The sequence below is a fragment of the Neolamprologus brichardi genome, chromosome 6, assembly GCF_056152115.1.
Source record: "Neolamprologus brichardi isolate AB-2024 chromosome 6, ASM5615211v1, whole genome shotgun sequence".
Taxonomy (NCBI): domain Eukaryota; kingdom Metazoa; phylum Chordata; class Actinopteri; order Cichliformes; family Cichlidae; genus Neolamprologus; species Neolamprologus brichardi.
In genome coordinates this window covers 14,806,499-14,827,455 of record NC_142109.1, presented here as the reverse complement: position 1 = coordinate 14,827,455, position 20,957 = coordinate 14,806,499, and the positions used below count along the sequence as shown (strand labels likewise).

The window sequence follows — 20,957 nt, the reverse complement described above, 5'->3', positions numbered from 1 at the left end:
TCAATGAAAAAAAAGACAAAAAAGTCACTGAAGAGTAGTTTTATATGTACTTTTCCTGTTTGTGGTCTATTTTTTTTATCTGTTAATTATACACAGGCAATTACCGAGACAACTTTAAGGCTTCCCTAATGTCCGAGCCGTAGAACATATGGCTAGCGAAAGCAAACGGCTAACTGCACCTGCTTCCTATCCGTATGCTGCTGCGATCTACACAGTGGGACCTGAACTGGCGAATCTGCGGCTGCCTGTTTGCTAGCTCCGTTAGCAAGGAGTGATAGCAGCTGTCAAGCTCCCCAGTTGAAAACGTGCTGGGTTTGCTGCCGCTCAGAGTTCATGTAAGTTTAAAAAGGCTCTGTGCTATATTTTCTGTTTCAACCCACCATTGTTGTGTCTTTATTGTCAATGATGTCTAACCCGCGCTTATACTAAGTAGCTTAACTACACAAGAGCTAGCCTAAAGTGGAGTTTATTCCCAAGTTGGTCGAGAAAACTGGAGCTGAACCGGCTAATATTGTAGCTTACCTCTAACTGATGCAACGTTAGCTCATGTTAAGCGCACAATAGTGAGCTGTCGCGAATACACAGTTAATCCAAATATAGGAATAAACACACCAAAGTGTTTTAACATTTTCATTTTGTTGTGATACTGGTGAACTTTACTGTTCTAACACAGCAGCCATGGTTTTATTTTCATTATTCATTTAACCTTTTTCTTAAATCTGTAAAGTGAATTTAACTTTATATATATACACACACACACATACACACACACATATACATACATACGTGTGTGTGTGTGTGTGTGTGTACACACACATACATACATACAGTGGGATTAAAAAATCTTCACAATAAGAAAAATAATTTTTGAGTTATCATATTAAACCCTTAAATGTATGGGACATTTGAGATATATGGGACTTTTGAAATTCAGATCATTGCTTGTATTATATCGTTATTTTCTGTAGCATATTAATAGTAACAGAACCAAAGCAATACAGGATTAGTTTATGATCATGTTACAATGTTATGGTCTTGATTTTGATTGGTTTTGTAATTCTTGAATATTAATGTGAGCTAAATTTACTCTTAGCCTATCACTATTACCCATGCTTAGACAACTGCTGCAGGATAACTGTCATTGTTCACATACTTTCTTGCATACTTTTTTGTATATGAAAGGCTTAAAATGTGCATCTGTGAATGTTCTCGAGGGCAAATTTAACATTGTTGTAGTCATGAAACCAGGGTATTACAACTAATACATTTATCACCTGATGTACGCTGGCCCAAAGACACATTTTCCCCAGAATTTAAGTCATTTAGTCAATTAAGAATAGGAAAGTCTAGAACCCCCATATGTTTTCTGTTATTATTCATATTCATTTGTCTCTGGGTCTAGCCACTGGGAATTAAGCTGGCAGAAATCTTTGTTACGTGCTCAGCTCAGTGGGACCCCAATGCGCATGCTCTATGAGCCAAAATTGCAGAAATGTGGAGAACATCTGGGTACCTCATGGAGGAAGCTTGGATGCCTTTTTGGATAACTGAGCAACTTTTATTCAAATTTAAGAACTGTTAACTGTGTTGTCTCTGGTATCCAGTTCTCATTTAGGCCTGTATGATACAGAAAAAATATCTTGTAACTATTGTTTTTTTCATATCAGTTGTATATTAATGTGTAAATATGTAAAATTTAACAAACTTTTAAATATAAACAAAAGAAAACATAACAAAAGACATTCACTCTGTTGTAGTCCACTTTGTCTCCCACAAAGAAATGCAGTAGTGTCCCACTGAAGTGGGAAGTGAGGCTCATGCATGGATCAGATATGTGACTTGACTACAAATTTGATGTGGTAGTGAAGTATGACACCGTTGTCTCTCTACACTCTATGTACAGCTGGGAAAGTGTCGCTTGAGAGAGATGTTATGTCCATGAATTTGGATGTTGGACGGGTCAGTTAGCTGCTTAAATCTGATGTTTTTAAATATTCTTACTGACATCATGTCTTGTCATGGTGTTATCTGCCTTTGTGGGAGCATGGTTTTGACACAGTTTGCAGTGCACCCAGTTCTGCTTCTTTGTCAGACTTTTAATGGCCAAAATATCTCCACACTATCAAGTTACTTTGACATTTTAGCCATGTCGTCTTGCTTTAAACCTCTGGCTGTGTCCATTGGGTTGTCACTCGAGTTTTCCTTAACGTTATCTCCCTCATGCTTAATTTATGGTGCTGCGATTATGTCCGTTTGTGTACATATTTTCCTACGGAAAGCCAGTAGAGAAGGGCTTTCAACCAATGCAAATGTGCTCCAGTGCCGTCAATTGAATGCTGAGTGGTTGACAAATCTGCAGGAACAGGCGAGGGAGTGACACTGTCTAAGACGGCACGAAAACTAAAGACAGTGGCTGGAATGGACACTTTTCATTGTCCTTAACACTTTGTTTGTCTTCAGCTCTGGTTCAAGGACCAACAACACGAACAAGAGTAGGCTATAGACTAGTTGTACCACATATTTGCGACACTGCACCATTTGACAACAGATGTTCTCTGCAGGTAAATGAACAGCCCGTAGCTGCATACGGACTGCCAACGTAGTAACACTGCTGGACCATAATTTCTTTTTCACACTCCTAACATACTGGTGTGCACGACTCCAGTAGCCTAAACATTAGTACATGTGCTGCTGCGAGGAGCTTCTCCTAATATGACATCGCTCTAACTCTATTCCAGCCAGACGATTGCTGTTCTCACTGGCATTGGCTTTTTGTGTTGTCTGTCAAATTATAGAATGAGTTCTGTTGACTATTTATTGACCATGTCCCATCTTGCTATTGAGAAAAGTTATTTCACAATTTTCTATTTTTATCCTTTTATCGCCCAGGCCTGTTCAACTTAATACATCCATGGTGGAAATACAGCCTAATCAGATGACACCAGGGAACATGACGCACTCACAATATATAGACAAGCTCCATTATATCTTTTCTAACAATGTGATTTTCAGTGTCCAGAGAAGCAGTTCTGTGCCTGAATGTTTCTAGTGGTGCAAAAGTTTATCTTTAAACTTTTCTGCGAATGTTGCTCCAACTTGTGATGCACTGATGCATCGAGAAATGCAGTGTTAGGGCATTTGCAATGTCAGAAGAGCAGTTTTGGGTGACTCTGGTTTCTAAGTTAGAGTTTTAAAAAAGTCGCTTAAAGTAGCTTAAAGTTGGAGCGCTTTTGTGTTACTTCTGCCAGCCTAGATTGGTATGGCATACTTCTTTTTCAAGATAACTTTGACCGTTTCCACACATAAACAGCAACTCGTAAATTTATTATTACAGCACACTTGGTGTACTCCTAGTGCCAGTCCCAAGCCCAGATAATTGGAAAGGGTTGAGTCAGGAAGGAGTGATAAAGGGCACCATTAGAAATGAGCGTATATATTTCTAATCATGTCCTTTATTATTATAATAATAATAATAATAATAATGTATATAAACTATACATTATTATTATTTTTATAAAGGAAAGGATTAGAAATGAGTATATCTGAGGGACAACTCAACATCACCCACTGTCTCAGATATTATTTTTAAAGGGACATTTTCATAAAATCATCCAATATAAAAGAAAATGCTGTTCTGGAATAAACCATCAAATTTGTGCATATTTTAGTAAATGAGACTCATTCTAAACTGACAGGTTTGTGCAATCTGCATATCATCTGCATAATGCTACACCTCGATTACTCTATATAAGGAAAGTTGTTTGCCTCCAGGTATAGTGGAGAAACCGGTCATGATATTGCAAGATAGAAACCTGCACCTATAAGGCAGGAAAAAGTCAGATTTAAGAAACTCAGGCTGAAATAATGGAGCTTCTGAATATTGCAACACTCAGTGTGGCTTAAGTGAGAAAAAGTTTGGGCATCAAATATGATATAAAAAAAAGACTAGCACACTACAAGAACACAATATCATATTTGGCATAATACCAAGAAAGTAAACATAGTACACGTATTGTCTGATTGATGTTGTACCCAAATAGATTCATATCACATACGCAGGGGAATGATGAAATTAACATAAACACATAAACACTACAAAACTCGTATGAATGATTTATGTACAGATTTTTGAGTACCCATTGTTAGTAAATGGGGACCAATGGATCTGCATTGATTAAAAACCAATAGTGAGAGAATACACAGAATTTTAATTTTCTTTATGTAATCAGTTAATCAGTCAGTCTTTTTTAATTATCTCATAAGATGTAAAGCTTTTGACAAAATTTATATTTGAAAATGCATAATCTGATATAGGGCTGCGCGATTTTGCATAAAATGAGAATCACAATTTTTTTGCTTAGAATTGAGATCATGATTCTCTCACAATTTTCTTTTCCAATATAAATCTTTATTGCACTTATTAACTGCACATCAACTTTGTAACAGTTGAGACTGAACATAAAAACAATAAATGTCTCACATTTTGTCGTTGCCGCAAAATGTTGTACTGCTTGTAATTCCGTCTCCACCGTTGCTCGACACTGCGTGTACAGAGCAGGTAGTGCAACATTTTTAAAATAGTTGCGGGACGGCACTGTGTAGCGTTTGTCTAGGGTGTTGATCATTTTCCTAAATCCCTCGTTTTGAACAGTGTTGATGGGAGCCATATTTTTGGTCAGGTGATAAGTGATAGCCTCCGTAATTTCTTTGTGCCTGCAGGAGTTCGACGGGTATAGGGAAGCGCTGTATAAGGTTCCCGTTATTGATGTTTGGGTGGTTGACCGGGACGGATTTTCTCCTGTCACTTTCTTGGCCTTTACAGCTTCCTCATCTCTCAGGTGCTCTCCGTTGTTTTTTCCCTGCCAGCTGACTTCTGTATCACGTGGTATAAGGCTCCGCCTTTGTCATTTGTTGAGCAGGAAGAGTGAGCCCTTGTTTTCATGCAGCTTATATCCCGGATCAAAATGCGGTACAATCGTCATCTTTTTCTTTTTCTTTTTTTAAATCGTTGTCACTTGGAAATGAGATCGCACATAAGTATGAATTGAGATCGTGATTTTCTAACGATTAATTGTGCAGCCCTAATCTGATAATAATATACAATGATTGAAGCATTGATAATAGTGGAAAGCCTCTGTATTGCCATGCTTTCAGTTGATCTCTTCTTCTGGGCAACATTCATTTCAAACTTTCTCACAATACAATTATTGCTGAGATTTTTTTTTGTAAAAAAAAAAAAAATAGAAATCACTATTTAGGGCAAATATGAGGAAGATGATTGCATTTGTCTTCATAACCAGTAGCTGCATCTGGTGCTAAAGAGTTTTACATCTTCATGGTGTCTTTTAATCTAAAATCTGTAGGCCCTTCCAGTTCCTTCAGATGGTGCTGCCACACTGCACTCTTCTTTTAATCACAATGTTCAGGTTGGCAGACAGGTAAGGAAATATCCTCCCACAGTCAATTTCAACTGTGGGAATGAACCATGAAAAGAGGAAACGTTTGTATCCAGACTGGTGTGCTCGCACACCAACACCATACCACAGAAAAATGGTGGTTAAAAGATAGATTTACATATGTGATTCAAACCACCTGTGCTGCCTGTGTCTGTGCAGTAATAGCTTTGATATTTTCATTTAAGAGTGGAGAACCCATGGGGTCAAATTTGACCCCATGATTATCCTAGAAAACCAATGGGGTTGGCTCTGACCCCATGGGTTCTCCAGGGTTAAGAGTGGGTGTACAAGCAATATGTGCATCTTTAATAGGATACAAGTGCACATAGCTGGAAGTGCTTGTAACTTGTTAAATACATGCATTTGCGAAACAGAAGGAGAATTGAAGCTTTTGTAATTAGGTCAGGTGGATAAGTGAGACTGCGTTGCAGCTAATAGCTCACTTCACTCTTTTTTCCTTTTTGTTTTTTTTTCTAAATCGATAACGCATTTCAGTGTAATATCCGTCGCTCCAGCGGCTTGATGCTGCATGCGGTACCTCGGCCTCAGGATACATTTTCAGAGGTTATCCAAATGAGATCTGCCTTTTTGTGGCTCTTGTTATTACTCTACCACTGGTCCTGTTTAAATCAATTCAGTTTCTCAAAAAAACAATGCTTTGATCCTTGATTTTATCAACTCCAGCTTTTTAGTGTTTCTAATTTCCTCATCCCCCAACATTTTGTTTTCATCCTGGGCCAGCTGTTGTTTTCCAGTGCCTCCCTGTAATATGTGTAAGACGTTTTCTTCTTCATGCCTCAGCCTTGTAAAAATCCTTCTTTTCCTCTTTCTTCAAGAAGTAATTTGCCAAGCGCAACATTATAAAGGAACATTAGGATAAACAAGCTTAGTATCATTTTATCCAGTCTGGCTTGGAACGTGTCAAGTATTTATTACTTGTTCCTCTCTCTCGGTCAGCATACCTTGTGGATAGAGCTCAAAGACTGTCACTCTAGACAACAGAGTAAAAAGCCCATCAAAATCACATTAGGACTTGGTTTATACTCACTGACGCTGTACTTTATAGAAAACATGTGAAAGTGATTGTTCTTTTTGACATATTGCTATCAGGCAATCAGCACATTATATAAGATGTATGCATTATTTATAATTATTAATAAACATGTTCTAGCTCTGCCACAGCATTATATTATGATACATTACACAGAAAGTACAATGGAGTGCCCTTTTGTCCTGCGCAGAAGATCTGCGGCACAAACCACCTTTGAAATTGCAATGTTCTGTTTTTGTTGAGACTGTCTGAGACCTGTTGACTCAACTCTGTGGTCGTTTTGGAAGCTGTAGTTTGCGGTAAAGTTGTACTGGAAAGCAAACCAGTAATTCAAACAGGTCTTTGTTGATGTTTAGCATGGTGCTACTACTACTCACACTAGACACTTTTGATTTGCTCCCTGCCTAAGCATCAATGTCCCCTTGTACCACTCCAATACTGGCTTGTGCTATCTTTGCCATTAATCTGTGCCTGATTGCACTTCAGTTTATCTTCGTTTGTTTTCATACTCATCCTGTTCAATACCTTTAAATCGAGCTCTGGTTTGTTTTTCTCCTTTGTGCAGTTCATTTTTTCTAAGGTGCACTCTATATTTGCAATCAGACCAAAGCAATATCCCCAGACTTTTTGGGCGAAGTGGTCTTAGCTCAGTTCCAAACAAACTCCAGAGTGGTTCATTTATGATGAGATTGTGATTCAAACCAACTACCAGGTGTATGTTACAGACTTGAGCTAAACGCCTTTCCATAGGCATGTATGCTTTGTATTTGGGGTGGCTGTGACTCAGGAGTTGGAGCAGGTCATTTACTTATTGCAAGATTGATGGTTCAATCTCTGGCTGCTCTAGTTTGCCCAGAGTTTTCTTGCACGGTGCATTCACTGGCGTTTAAATGTGTGTGAATGTGTTCCTGAATGGGTAAATGAGACATGTCGTGTAAAGCACTTGGAGTGTGGGTGCTATGTAAGAATCAGTCCATTAACCATTGGGAGATGCAGCAAAGTACCATAAACCACTTATTTGTTTTGAAAAGTGCTATACAAGTAAAGTTTTTTGCCCTGTCCCAGTGTTGTCAATAAGTGGGCTGAACATTCTTATGTGGTTTGTAGAAATGCAGGAAAATTGGTTTTCTTTGAGTTTACTTGCAGTTTATTCTGTGTGAAAAGAAACCAGTTAAAACAGTTAAGTTTACAAATATATCAACTGATTGAGAGCAAAGTAAACGAACTATAGGTGTGCAAACTCTTCCCTCTTTCATACATTTATGCTTTTGAGAATTGCACTTGCACAACACAATGAGATCCATTACTTTATGACATTTTGCAGCCTAATTAAAGCAGTTTTTGGAATAGTGGCACGCTGTCCTGTCCTGTCCTGTCCTGTCCTTATGGGTATGGCTAGCAGGACACTACATGCGTCTCAGGGCCAAGTTACACTTGTCAAACAAACTGGAATTTAGGAGTCAAATGTGCTCAGTCACAGTGTTGTGAGTACACCGTGATATACCTGTATTCTTACTTTGGTCACACTATAAAAGTTAGTGGGTCAATGTTGGAGTGGTTAACACATTTGCCTAACATGCAAAAGACCCCTGATTTTAGACCAGAAGGGGGCAGAAACCCAGCCTCGGGGTGTCACAAGCTAGTGTACTCACAGAGTTGGTTCCAAGCCTGGATAAAAGGGAGGGTTGACTCAGGAAGGGCACCTAACATAAAATCTGGCCCACGTCAAATTTGCGGATCCAGCTGCTGTAGCAACCCCTTAAAAAATAAAGGAGTAATGTGTAGTAGCCAAAAGGTTGAGGTACTTGACCCTAAGTTACTCAGCAGTGCGTCCATGCAGTCTGAACCACAAGTGAAAACACTTGGGTAGAAAAAGCACAGAAAAAAATGCTTGTATGAATTGGTGTGAATGGGTGAATAAGGTAAGTTTTATAAAGCCCTTTGAGTGCTCAGAGTAGAAAAGAGCAATATAAGAACCGTTTATTGATCACTTCCTGTAGAGCTAACATGTATAATATTTGAATTACAGCAATCTCAGGATGCTGGCTGCCCTCAGTATTCACCAGAAGTTGTCATATTGCATTTGTGTTTTTGACTGTATGCTTGTTGTTTTGTTTTTGTTTTAGGTTTTTAGTCCGCTCATTGATCAAAATGAGTCACAACCCTTTGTTGAGGCTGGAGCAGCGGGCAGCTGAGGCCGATCAGCTCATTGAGTACCTCAAACAGCAAGTCCAGCTACTGAAGGAGAAAGCCAGTAAGACACGCTCATACACTTTTGTATAAAGAAATTTGTCAGCTACTTTACGTATGTAGGGATTTATTTTTATGTTTGTTTTACATTCAGTTTTTCCGTTATTTATTACACGTACTTGCAATAAAAAAATAAAAATAAAAAAAGCTTTTAAATAGTTTCAGCTTTTTAGGGAAATATATTTCCACATTTAGCCTCTCCAACAATGATGTTCTGGGCAAACAAAAACATTGGACACTGCCATGCCTAAATGCTAATACCAGTATTTGGGGTGGTAAATTATTGCATACCGGTTTATAATGAAGTTTGTTTGATTTTCTAATTTGTTTAGATTGGCTACATGCAAAAAGTCCCTGCACATGCCACTCCAGTGCCATTAACCTGTAATAAATAATAAAATGTTGCATTTCTTTTTTGTATTTCTCCTTTGTTATTCTCATGAAATAAACAACGTTTTGGGTGGAAAAGCAGATGTTTACAAGAAACGTCGAATGAGCATTACATTTTTTCTCTTCTCTGCATTTATTTATAAGGTTTGCCATAAATGTACAGTCTCAAAACTGTGAAACTCTATGTTAATTTTGTGAGGATTTTACATTCAATTGTGTGCTGACTAGTAACAAGAATTTGCCTTACTGCAGTTCTCCAGGCCAGCGTCAGAGAGGAGAAGAAACTGATGGTGGAAAATGCCAAATTAAAGAACGACATAGAGGAACTTAAAAAGCAGCTGCTGGAGAAAGAAAAGAGAAGAGGAGGTATGTTGACTTTTTGTTCCCGGCAAGGCTTCCATCACAGATTAAATGTTTGTCTTCAAAAAGACCTTGATGTTGTTATCCTTTATATCTAGTTTTTGAAGCAATTGTGAGCACCCGCCTGAGGACCATTTGATGTTAGTTGTTGCTCATTAGAGCGTTTGTTTGGTTTATGCTATCAATGATAACATCTTGTGCATTCTCGCCTTAGCCTATTATAGGGGGGGGGGAGTATAAAACAACCATACTGCTTCAAAAATTCCCCATTATATTGTGGGAATAACATGTGTGTCGGCCATTGCACTTATGACATATATTGACATTGAGAGGTAAACAGATGAGGCCATTTAATGCTTTCCAGAAAAAAGATGCAGGAATAAAAGAGGGCTGGAAGAAATAAGTAATTTATCGTTGCTCAAAAAGCTGGATATGTTTTGGAGAGTCGAAGGAATGTGTTCCAATAAACTCAAGACAATGTTTTTCCACACGGTATATATGATTGTGATGTTTAGCTTTGGGGTTTCTTGTCGATGGCTTTAAGGTGACTCAGAATGGCTCAATCAAAACGTAGATAAATATAAAGTTTTTTGAAAGTCAAAGAAATTCCTCCGCTTTGGATATCTGCCTGCAGCGGAGTTATGTTTTCAGTGCCTTTTGTCTGTTTGTTTTGTTCTGTCAATGAGATTACACAAAATCTACCCAGCTAACTTTAATGAAGCTCGGTGAAGAGGTTAGGAATGACCAAAGGAAGAACGTGTTCAATCCTGATGAAGATCCAGATCGTTCTTTTAGAAAACTGGGCATTGGCATTGATTGAAAATGCTCATGTGAAGAAGGATTGAGAAACTCTGCATATTGCAGAAAAATAAATGTCAGCCTATTTATTTTAATATTAATTTATCATGAAATGTGAATGATATGCAGATAATTACCAAGGCGTCGAGAAAGGTTACATTTCAGGTAATCGCGCACACATTTTTTCTTGGTATTGATATTTCACTCAGGGATTGTATCTTATGTAATATTTTGATAGAGAAAGGAAAAGTTGGTTTAAGTGTGGAAAAAACCTCGAGAGGAAACTTAATGGGAATGTTAAGAGTTTTAGAGGTTGTTGCCTGTAATTCCAAGGTAAACCGGAAAGGTCCTGATCTCAGGTCCCAACATAGAATTAAGGTAATTAAAAGCATTATGGTGACGGTGGTGTGCCTGCAGACCGATGTTTGTCAGACATAGACACTGGATTTTGTAGGAATTCAAACATCAGGCGCCTGAAATGAGGGGTTACTTGTTCCTACAGAGTTATTGTCGGACATTGTTCCCTGCTTTATGGTTCCTTTTCCTTGTTTCCATCAACTTGGACACTGTGATTTTCCCATCAAAACAGTTTGCATCAGGAGAGCAATCCTCCCACTGGGTGTGTAAATAAAGCACCCCCCTATATCATTTCATCATATTATGTTGATGCAACCAGCTCTGTGCATGAAAAGGGTCAACCAAGAAGTTGTGTATGTGAAATTTGAATATTCTCTGTTTTGTTCCAGTGCAGCTTTGTGTTCGTTCGTTCATTCACATCGGGTTTGGGAAACATGGAGTACGTTCAGATGATATCAGCCACAGAAAAATCATGTACATTTTACTAATATTTTGCATCTGTTCTTTCTGTAGTGCTTGATGTTCCCATGCCATCAAGTGCCACCACTGTCGAGTGCAATTCAAAGCCCACTCCTCCTAAACCCTCTGGTCCAGCGCCTTCTAGTTCAGCACCATCTGTTGCTGCCGTCAAGGACATCTCTCCTAAAGATGAGGCTAAAAAGAAGAAGCCTGAGAAAAAAGGTAAAAGGAAACAGAACACGTTACGTAATGAGGTGTTCCTATGAATCCACTGATGTTTTCATATGTTCTAAAATCATAAAAGAAACTGCTCAGCTTTTTCAGATCTTCCACATGGTGTTATTTATTTCTTGTATCCAGTTTCATTTTGGTCATTTGTTGACATACAGTTCAGGCAGAACATGAAGCCAAGCTCAACCGCAATCCTGGCAGATCAGCAGATGTCAAGCTGGCTCAACTATTTAAGTTGCTTTAGCTCATCTGCGGTTGCTGGACATCTGCAAGCTGCTTTGCAGCCCACCTCCACCCTAGCATCTCCATTCATACTGACTTAATCAGTGCTGCCTTTGCTGTCACTGATAACTGCTTAGTACTCTATAGGGGGTCTTGCACCTGTTCACCATCCATCCATTTTCTTTCATGTGTCTAATTCAGGGGCTGGAACCTATACCAGCTGTTATTGGGTGAAAAGCCAGGTACACCTGCACAGATCACTAGTCTATCCCAGGGCTAACATAGAAAGACTGATCATATAAAAGACCCTCATATTGTTCACCCTCATATTCAAATCTATGGCCAATTTGTAATCACCAATTAACCTTACCCCATGCATAAGTTTTTGGACCGTGGGAGGAAGCTGGAGTACTTGGCGAGAACGAACACAAGCACAGGTAGAACATAAAAACACCACATAGAAAGGCCTCAGGTTTGAACCTAGGACCTTGTGGCTGCGAGGCACTGGTAACTAACAAACATCTTTTTCTATGTAAATGTCTAATATCAAGTGAAAATGAGAATTATCTGCACATGTGGTCTGTTTTTATTCTTTAATGGTTCCACAAAGCACTTTACAGTATGTTCCTTACTGGCCCGTTCACGCACACTGGATGCAAACCAACTTGTCAAAGGACTTTTATTACATAGCTGGGTCTGGGATCACTCCCATTAGCGGACAACCCACTCTACCACCTGTTCCATGGCTGCCTCATAGCCACAGCCTGTTAATGGATCCAAGATTTCAGGCTCCGCAGGACAATATCCAATGACGTTTGATTTGTTTGGAATTTGTAAACCACATATATGACAAGACGTCTTTGTGCAATGTCACAGCTAATTGGATCTAATTTGAGCTTAATTTAATGTTAATGTTTCATGGATGTGCGTCATTTGTGTACTTTATTATGAAGTTAAACTCTTTTACGTTTATGACAAGTTTACAGTACAAAACAAGAAAATCCGTGCCATAAACCTGGATTAATTAGCAGTAAAACAAATATTTATTATTGTTACAGGAAATCTTGTTTGACCTAATTGCGAGGGCTGCAGCATGCACACAGGCAAGAGTCAGCTCTGGGTTTGTTTATGAGGTTACTATTTAAAAAGACACTGACAAATTCATTGGAGCTTCTGGCTTTTCTCACATCCAGAACTGTTCATAAAAATGGTGACTTGGTCTTTACTTCATTTAAACACTTATCACTAGCTAAACTATATAAGCTCATGTGCAGCTTCGGAGGAGTTTAAGTAATGTTACATGACTGTCCTGTCATCACAGTAGAAAAACAATAACATGGTGTAAAAGCGATGAATTAAAATTAAATGCAGGTTGCAATTTCTATGCTTTAGAGCTAGTTTGGCCTTTGAGGAATGATAGAAGACTGAGATGATTTCATCACAGCACGGTGAAGGAAAGCTGCTTGACCTCTAGAGAGTAGCATTCAGTGGCACTTTTCTTAAACCAAACTTGGGTATTGATATTGTCAGTAGGTCAAAATATGTCCTCTGTAATCCTGCGAGTATGTGAAAAATATCCCCTCACCAAAATTATTTCCGAAGTAAAGGAATTTGCAACACAGCTTTTCCAAACATCTTAGTTTTATTTTGGATGCTTACATTATTTTACTTTGCACATGGAAGCAAAATGATTTCAGCCTACAGTTGTCTGTTGTAGTTTTAAACTAGTGTCACACACATCTCCTGAGCAATGCCAGCCCATTCTTCTTTGGCGAATCTCTTAAACTCCAGATTTGATGTTCCTTTGGCATGGACCTTGATCTCAAGTTCACCCCACAGCTTTTCAATGAGATTCAAGCCAGGGCTTTGTGCAGGCCTGTCAGTACCATTCAGTTTGGTCTTCTGGAGGTAGTTCTTCACCAGGAACCACATTTGTTTTGGGTTGTTGTCATGTTGGAAGACCAATTACAACCCAGACATAGTTTTTCTACTGACTGCTCAAGGTTTTCTTTGAAAATCTTCACATATCCTTCTTTCTTAATGATTCCTTCCAGTTTGACAAGATTCCCAGATCCAGACATGTGAAGTGTCACCACGGCATAATATTCCCACCGTCACAGTGTGGCGGCAGTGTTTTTTCTATGCCTTTTCCTTTTTCTCTATATAAACCTAAACTGATTCCTTTTGTTTTTGGCTTGATGTTTCATCAAATGACAGCTTGAACCCTTGAAGTTTTTTATACTGTATGTTATTGGAGGATAACCCTAAGTTTTAACTTGATTTTTAAGGCTTTAAGTATCACAAAGTTAAAGTTCATCGCTACAGTTGGCTGAAAATATTCTCAATGCTTTTAAATAAATATTTCCTGTCATATTATTCACATTTATTATAATACCATGAAAACTGTGACAGATGTGTTTCTTCGGCAAATGTTTCTTTTAATACATGATGAGTAGCTACTGACTGACTTTCCTTTTAAAAGCGTTTTTGGCACTGAAATGTGCAATTTTAAATTAAACCATTTTCCTGTACACTCTTAGCGTGAATTTATTTATTTTTTATTTCTGCAGGAGAGAAAGCTGAGAAGAAACAGGCTGCCCCCAGCCAAGAGGATGCCAAGGTGGATGTGTCTCGTCTGGACCTGCGTATCGGCCGTATAATCACTGCAGAGAAGCACCCGGACGCTGACAGTCTGTATGTGGAGCAGGTTGATGTGGGAGAGGTTGCCCCCAGAACAGTGGTCAGCGGACTGGTCAAGCACATACCTCTGGACCAGGTACACTATTACTCCTTCAGACAAGATAAAAGTTTTGCTGTTATAAATAAGATTAGAGAAAATACGCATTTACGTTAAAGTTTAAGGGGTTTTATTTGCTTACAAATTATTTAATTTGTTTCATTATAGATCCTAAAGTAAAATGTTTATTAGAATTTTATTAGATAAACAAAGGTACAACAAACAACAAAACCCAACATGTCGAAATACCTTATTACTCTAGAAGTAGAACATGATGGAAATTTTTCATAATGTGTGGTGTTAGTTACACTAAAATAAAAACAAGTATTAAAAAACGGAGCGCTCGCTGAAACAGACTGACGGGCTCATCGGCTGCATTTTAAATTGAACTCACAGCTGGCTGCAGCAAAATAATGTATTAAAATCTCTTTTTTATTATTGCAAAAGTACAACAGTGAAAGTTTCTGTGTGCACTTCACTGGACCTGCAGCCTCTCGTCCACACTGCTCCACCTCAGTTTGCAGCCATTCACTAAACTACTAAACTTTGCTTGATTCAGCCTCTGTGCTCCAGATTTGACTCCTTGTTTGCTCGGATTAGCTCTCCTCACTCTGGATTGTCAGCTCAGCTATCTGTTTTATAATGTTTTATAACATTTCTGTACTTTCTCCAGCTTTCTAAAACTCCAGAGACATGAATCAAAAAACGAAATGCAACAGCACAATGAGTTATTTTTACATTGGTATAGCAGACCTTATTATTGTAGGATCTTTACCTTATAATGTAAAGCGGATTGAGGCAACTGCTGCTATGATAAATTAAGTTGAACTGAATTTACTAAAAGGTGTCCTACATTTTTTAGAAAAAGGCCTTATTTTCTTAGATCTGGGATGCATCATCTCATCAAAATCCTTTTTTTTTTTTTTTTCTTCTTAGCTTTTAGGGAAACTGTCTTCTTTTAAATCGTGGTAAACCTCAGAGGTCTCCTGGGTTTTTGCTTCCTTTGGTTATTGAAATGAGGCAAAGAGACCATAAAGCCTTGGATGCAGTCATTTCGAATTAGAGCATTGGAATTAGCATTATTGTTTCTGATGTTTTATGAAATTCTCAGTCCTGTCCTCAAACAAATCAAATTCTTTTCAACCAAAGGAATTGGATATAATTTGTTTTTCCTCTTTCTCTTTGTATGCAGATGCAGAACCGCATGGCAGTGCTGCTGTGCAACCTGAAGCCAGCCAAGATGAGAGGAGTAGTGTCCCAGGCTATGGTCATGTGCGCCAGCTCGCCAGATAAGGTTGAAATTCTTGATCCTCCTAGCGGAGCAGTGCCGGGTGACAGAGTTACTTTCCAGGGCTTTCCAGGTACGGTTACTGTCGTCACTTTAATTTACCTGCACAAAAGAATATGCCGACCCATCAGAATTGAGGATTTTATCTTAAAACTATTTCCAGACAAGCAAGCACTAGGGATCACTCGCTGACTACCGGTGATAGTCACTGACTTTTAGTTTGGAAAAATTTCCCAGACTCGTATCTACAAAATGACTCTGTGTTTGGGAATTGAAGGGTGTCGCTGAACCCTTTCACTGCCAGAAACAACATGGCGGTTAGAGCATTCATTCCTATGAAGACACCAATCACAATTTGTTTTCAGGCCCCACTGAAAGCTCTCATTAGCTGACCCCTCGTTTCTGTTTGGTGGTGGCTAAATGGCCTGTGACTGCTGCTTCGGCAGGCTAATCAACACTCCCTGCTAGCAGCGTAACGTGATCTTTTTTATTGTCAGTTGAAAAGGTAATTACCTTGTTAAGCCCAAAGGATATAAATGAGTTTAGAGAAAAGAACACACGACCCCCAGTTCCTATCTATTAACTAATCAGCAAGACCATGTAGGAGTCAGGTTCCTTTCCTCTGAAGTTTCCCAAACACTTTCCAGGATATATGACCTGAAACGGCAAAAAGAAAAAAGCCATCACAAAACACATTTGCAAAGCTGAATATGATGAAGGGGTTCACAATAACAATATTGGGAGTTCACTTTTTTTGAAATGAGATATAATCAGCCTCAGTCTATGGTCCAAGAAAGGGTATTAGGCTACGTTCACACTGCAGGTCTTAATGCTCAATTCCGATTTTTTGATCAAATCCGATTTTTTTTGTCTGCTTGTTCACACTACAAATAAAATGTGACAGCAAACGCGCTCTAGTGTGAACCCTCAAAGCGGCCCGCATGCGCAAAAGAAGACGTCACACACAACGCGCTCAGTTTAGACCCAGACCAAACAGTATTGTTTGACTGATGGCCCTTAATATAAAGACTTGTTTCGGACTTTACGTTTCCCAATTTTGCTTTATTTTGTTATTTACATATGGCCTAATAATTATCCTTATTGCTGTTTTAGAGAGGAGCGGTGCTTCAAAGGATAGTTGCAGATTTCTGTCAGAATCTGCAGATTATACAGTACAAATAAAATGTTCACGTTTCTCCAACGTTGTCTTCCCACATCTAACACTACACGGGATGGCCAGGAAGCATTCGCGATGTTTTCTCGGGCGCTGATAATTGGCGTCTGTCTTGTGTCAGTGACGTAAAAGACGGATTTAATGCGACATGACCATTCAAACAGCTAAAACATCAGATATGTATCGGATTCAGTACCACATACGAAAGTGATCCAGATCGGTCAATAAAGTCAGCTTTGATGTGCTTTCGCCTGCAGTGTGAACGTAGCCTTAGAGGTAACAGACACTAAATACTGCAATATGCATGGGATGTGAACATGAATGGGTGTCTTTCTCTAGCGCTGTAACTGGCGTCCTGAAGGGAGAGGCAGAACCTCAAATGAGCGCTGACAAAAATTATTAAAAAGGAAATTTATATACAGGAAACATCTTTAGTTTTTCATCTTTGGTGAGTTTAAAATCGCAAAGTGCATATTCACAACTCACTTGCCTGCTTGACTAGTGCAAACGGGTTTGTGTTGTTTAGAACTTCTTTAATTGACACTAAACTGAAACATGCAAACACTCTCCGGAAATAAAATTACACAAAATTGAAAAGAAGAAATATTTTTTAAAAATCTGAGACTTTAAAAAAAAAAAAAAAAAAAAGAAAGAAAATTAAGAAAAAAGAAAATATAAAGAACTATAATAACTCTTGCCTCAAGTGCAGCACACCACATGCATCCGCACAGGCTTTCAGCTGTGCCACTTGAAAAGCGTTCTTATTCATCGTGTCCTCTTTTTAACCAGAACATTTTTATGGATGCTACATTAAAAGAGTCCTGTTCTAACCATCCTCTAAAATGTGGTTAATGAGAAAACAAAAGGAGTGGAGAACGGGAAAAGATGGGATTGGGATTTTTTTTTTATTTGATTTTTTTTTTTTTTTTTTTTGTAATAAAGTTTTGTTAAAAAAGTCAGGGAAGTTTTTAAATTACAGTGAAACAAAGGTGAAAAATAAAGCTGTCCTTTATTTTCCTCCTATCAAAACTCTTATAGCAGAGTTTCAGTTGAAGACAAACAACTGCTGGTGTTGGTAGATGGTTGGCAATTGTTCACATTTCCCCCAACTAATGGGGCCCAGTACTTCTGCTTGAACTTAAGAATGTACACAAGTGGCTCATCAAAACCTCTTTCACACTTCTGATCAAAAACTGATTGTTGCCACTCTTGGGTTGTAAACCAACAGAAATTACTGCTCTGAGAAATGAAACACATTTGTGTCCTCATAGCCCAAAATGGTTGTGTAGAGTGGAAAAAGTCAACACCAGACACAAGTCAGCCAGTACCGGCTATAAATTTTCCTCAAATGCCAAGCAACATCAAAAACAAGGGCATCATAAAATGAGAACCTCACCTAATTGTTTCCCTTGGATTCATATTTTGATTCTGAGAAATTTGGTTTAGATGTTTTCAATTACAAGACCAAATGGCCTTTTTCAAAAAGCGGATGCTCTAATAGCACATGACATAAAGTCAAACCATTCACAATTCATGTGGTAGACATAAAATAAGGATTAGCTGGATAAATCATGAAATTACATATTGTTGGTCAGTTGCTCACACTTTCATGGTTTCAAGGTCTCCAGGGCCCGTTTTTATATTCATAAACGAACCCTCATAATCTCAGAGAAATGTGCTTGCTTATTATTTGTATATGCAACCACAGAAACCCTGTATTTTGTATTAGCAAAAGTAGACTTACTTTAATAACAGAACCCTCTGTATGTTTCAGTAAAAGTGTCAGCTGAATGATAATAGCTTTTGAAAAAAACAACATTGTAATTATGAACTTCTTTGTTTTGTTTTCGTGTCATCGTTGCCGTCTTCAGAGCCAATCTGGCATCTTTTGAGTAACAGCTGGTGTGTTATGCCACATAGGAGACAGTATAAAAGATGGATTATACCACAGCAACTTGGTGAAGTCCCATTTAAAGGCCTAAAGCTGAGCGTTTTTGCTGTAGCTTTCTTGATGTTTTGAGACGTGATGAAAGAGGGGTGGATCCGACTGTTAAACCACAGATTCATTTGGTAACTTCTGACTTCTAATGGCTTGTGATTGACAAGCCACTCAGCATATCCGCTTCTTTTTCTCTGGCTTTAATAATAACCAAACTTAAGACTCAGTCACTTTTATTCATTATTTATTATTCATATTGAGTGAGCTTGGAGTGAGCTTCTCACTCCAAGCTCTGCACAAGATTCTCGATGTACTCAGACATAGTGTATGCATACGAATGGAAAAATAAAAGATTTGATCTTTATCCATCTTTATTTAGCTTTCTGGAGGTCACAAGGATTTCAGAGTGTTACATGCTTTCTTGCCAGACCTATATTCCTGGATGACTGGGGCTTGAAAAAATGGAAATACCAGTTTAGCCCATAATGTTTTCTGAGTTCTCAGAATGTGGGAATCAAGTGCCCTTTTTCCATGGACTCCTGTAGGCAGTTTTTTGCAATCAGAGAGGGTTGCTTCGGGCTCGCCTTTACAAAAGATGCAGATTCAAGCCAATTCTGATTTGTCTTCATCATTCCTCAAGCTAAATTCATGTTTTATACTTTATATGTGCTCATTAAGCAGTGCAGAGGCCAACATGTTCTTACTTGGATACAATAAAGCTCCTGGATAATGGGCTCTGACAGAAAGTGTGGGTCTTCACACATTTTTCTCCCGTTTTGGATCAACCTTTAAAGCTGACATGAGCAATCAAGTTTAGAAATTATTAGATAGGTCACAGTTTGCAACAGCTTTAACCCATCTGGTTATAAGGGATACCTAAAATGCAAAGACATGGAACATCACAATAAAAACATAAACTCGTAGTCTTTGAGAATGTCCTTCACATGAGCAGAGGATAAAAGATGAAGTCTAATATTTTCTTTTGATTGCAGGTGAACCTGATAAAGAGCTAAACCCCAAGAAGAAGGTGTGGGAGCAGGTTCAGCCAGACCTGCGCACTGACGACCAGTGCGTCGCAACCTACAAGGGAGCTGCGTTTGAAGTCGCTGGTAAAGGAGTGTGCAAAGCTCAAACAATGAGCAACAGTGGAATCAAGTAAACTAACAGAACTGCTAGAGAAAAAAACCCTCAGTGTGTACTTTGCAATCATCTTCAGTGATGGATGGTGGAAATGGAAGTAAATGCTTTGAAGATGTTCAATAAAGGGGATTTGAAAAGTCCTACGAGTCTGTCCTTTGACTTTCAGGTCTTTTCTTTTTTAATGTCTGAACTAGACACAGTCATGGTCTATAAAGTGTAATCAATATTGTTGTGTTTATGGTTTAATTCTCCAGGTTTTGTCTTCCCCCAGGCACATTAGCTTGATTGTGCTTTGATTTTGCGGATGTAACTCTATCAAACTGGACTCCAACTAGTTTTGAGCATTTTAATGAGCTGGAAAGGAAATGGGGATGTTATACTGCAAAACCTCAACATATATCAGCTGCTTAAGTGTCTTTCAGAGGTTACCTAAATGGATCTCAGCCCTGGCATTTTAATCTAATGGTCCACTATTATTAGCTCCACCGTTGCCGGTGCCCTGTGCTTTGTTTATTGCCGTCTTGAAAGTCTACCTTCCACCAGAAATTTCCATCTTCCCAAAAGAAACAGAGCTCTGCATCAGAGCCTTTAATGTTACATCAACAGTAATTAAGGCCATCCACACTACAGAAACATCTGTCATGTTTTTAATGCAGGCCATCACAGTCTGAGTCCTATTATCAAGCACTCCAGAAAGTATGTGCTCAATTTCAGGCACAATTTTCCGAGGTTTGTTTTGCTGTATGGTTAGTGAGTTGTGATGAAGTCAAGAATTAAAAATCAACAACAACTGGATACCAGTGGTTATTTTCTTTTTTTCATAACAGTGAATCAAACAGAGACGGCATGATTCACACTGAAACTACGGCAAGATATTACATAAATCTGGAGCTTAGCTCTAGCTAACAAACTCATTCTGTGGAGGGATGTTTCTAGTTCAGTTAGTTTATCTGCTGATTGTAAAAGGATAATTTTCATCTGTTGCCAGTGGCCAAAAAAGTCACCTAAACTTAAAATAAAATGACATTTAATTATAACAAGGAAAGCGACTGGGATCAACAGCAACTCAGCCATGAAGTGCACAGAGGTTGAGGACTTATCCAGA

The 20,957-nt window shown here is 38.6% G+C and overlaps 2 protein-coding genes across 2 annotated transcripts in view; one reads left to right on the top strand and one right to left on the bottom strand.

Annotated features, from left to right (window-relative positions):
- tbck (TBC1 domain containing kinase) overlaps positions 1–511 on the bottom strand; it is a 62,163-nt gene extending 61,652 nt beyond the window's left edge. Inside the window, exon 1 of the mRNA XM_035906307.2 lies at positions 381–511. The gene's annotated coding sequence lies outside the window, so the exon portion shown is untranslated. The remainder of the gene's footprint in view (positions 1–380) is intronic.
- Positions 179–19,992, top strand: aimp1a (aminoacyl tRNA synthetase complex interacting multifunctional protein 1a). The gene is made up of 7 exons (XM_006787102.3): positions 179–335; positions 8,634–8,761; positions 9,400–9,513; positions 11,176–11,343; positions 14,145–14,350; positions 15,504–15,672; positions 19,705–19,992. Coding segments are annotated over exons 1-7 (954 nt in total). The 5' UTR covers positions 179–333; the 3' UTR covers positions 19,872–19,992.
- The last annotated feature ends 965 nt before the right edge of the window (positions 19,993–20,957 follow it).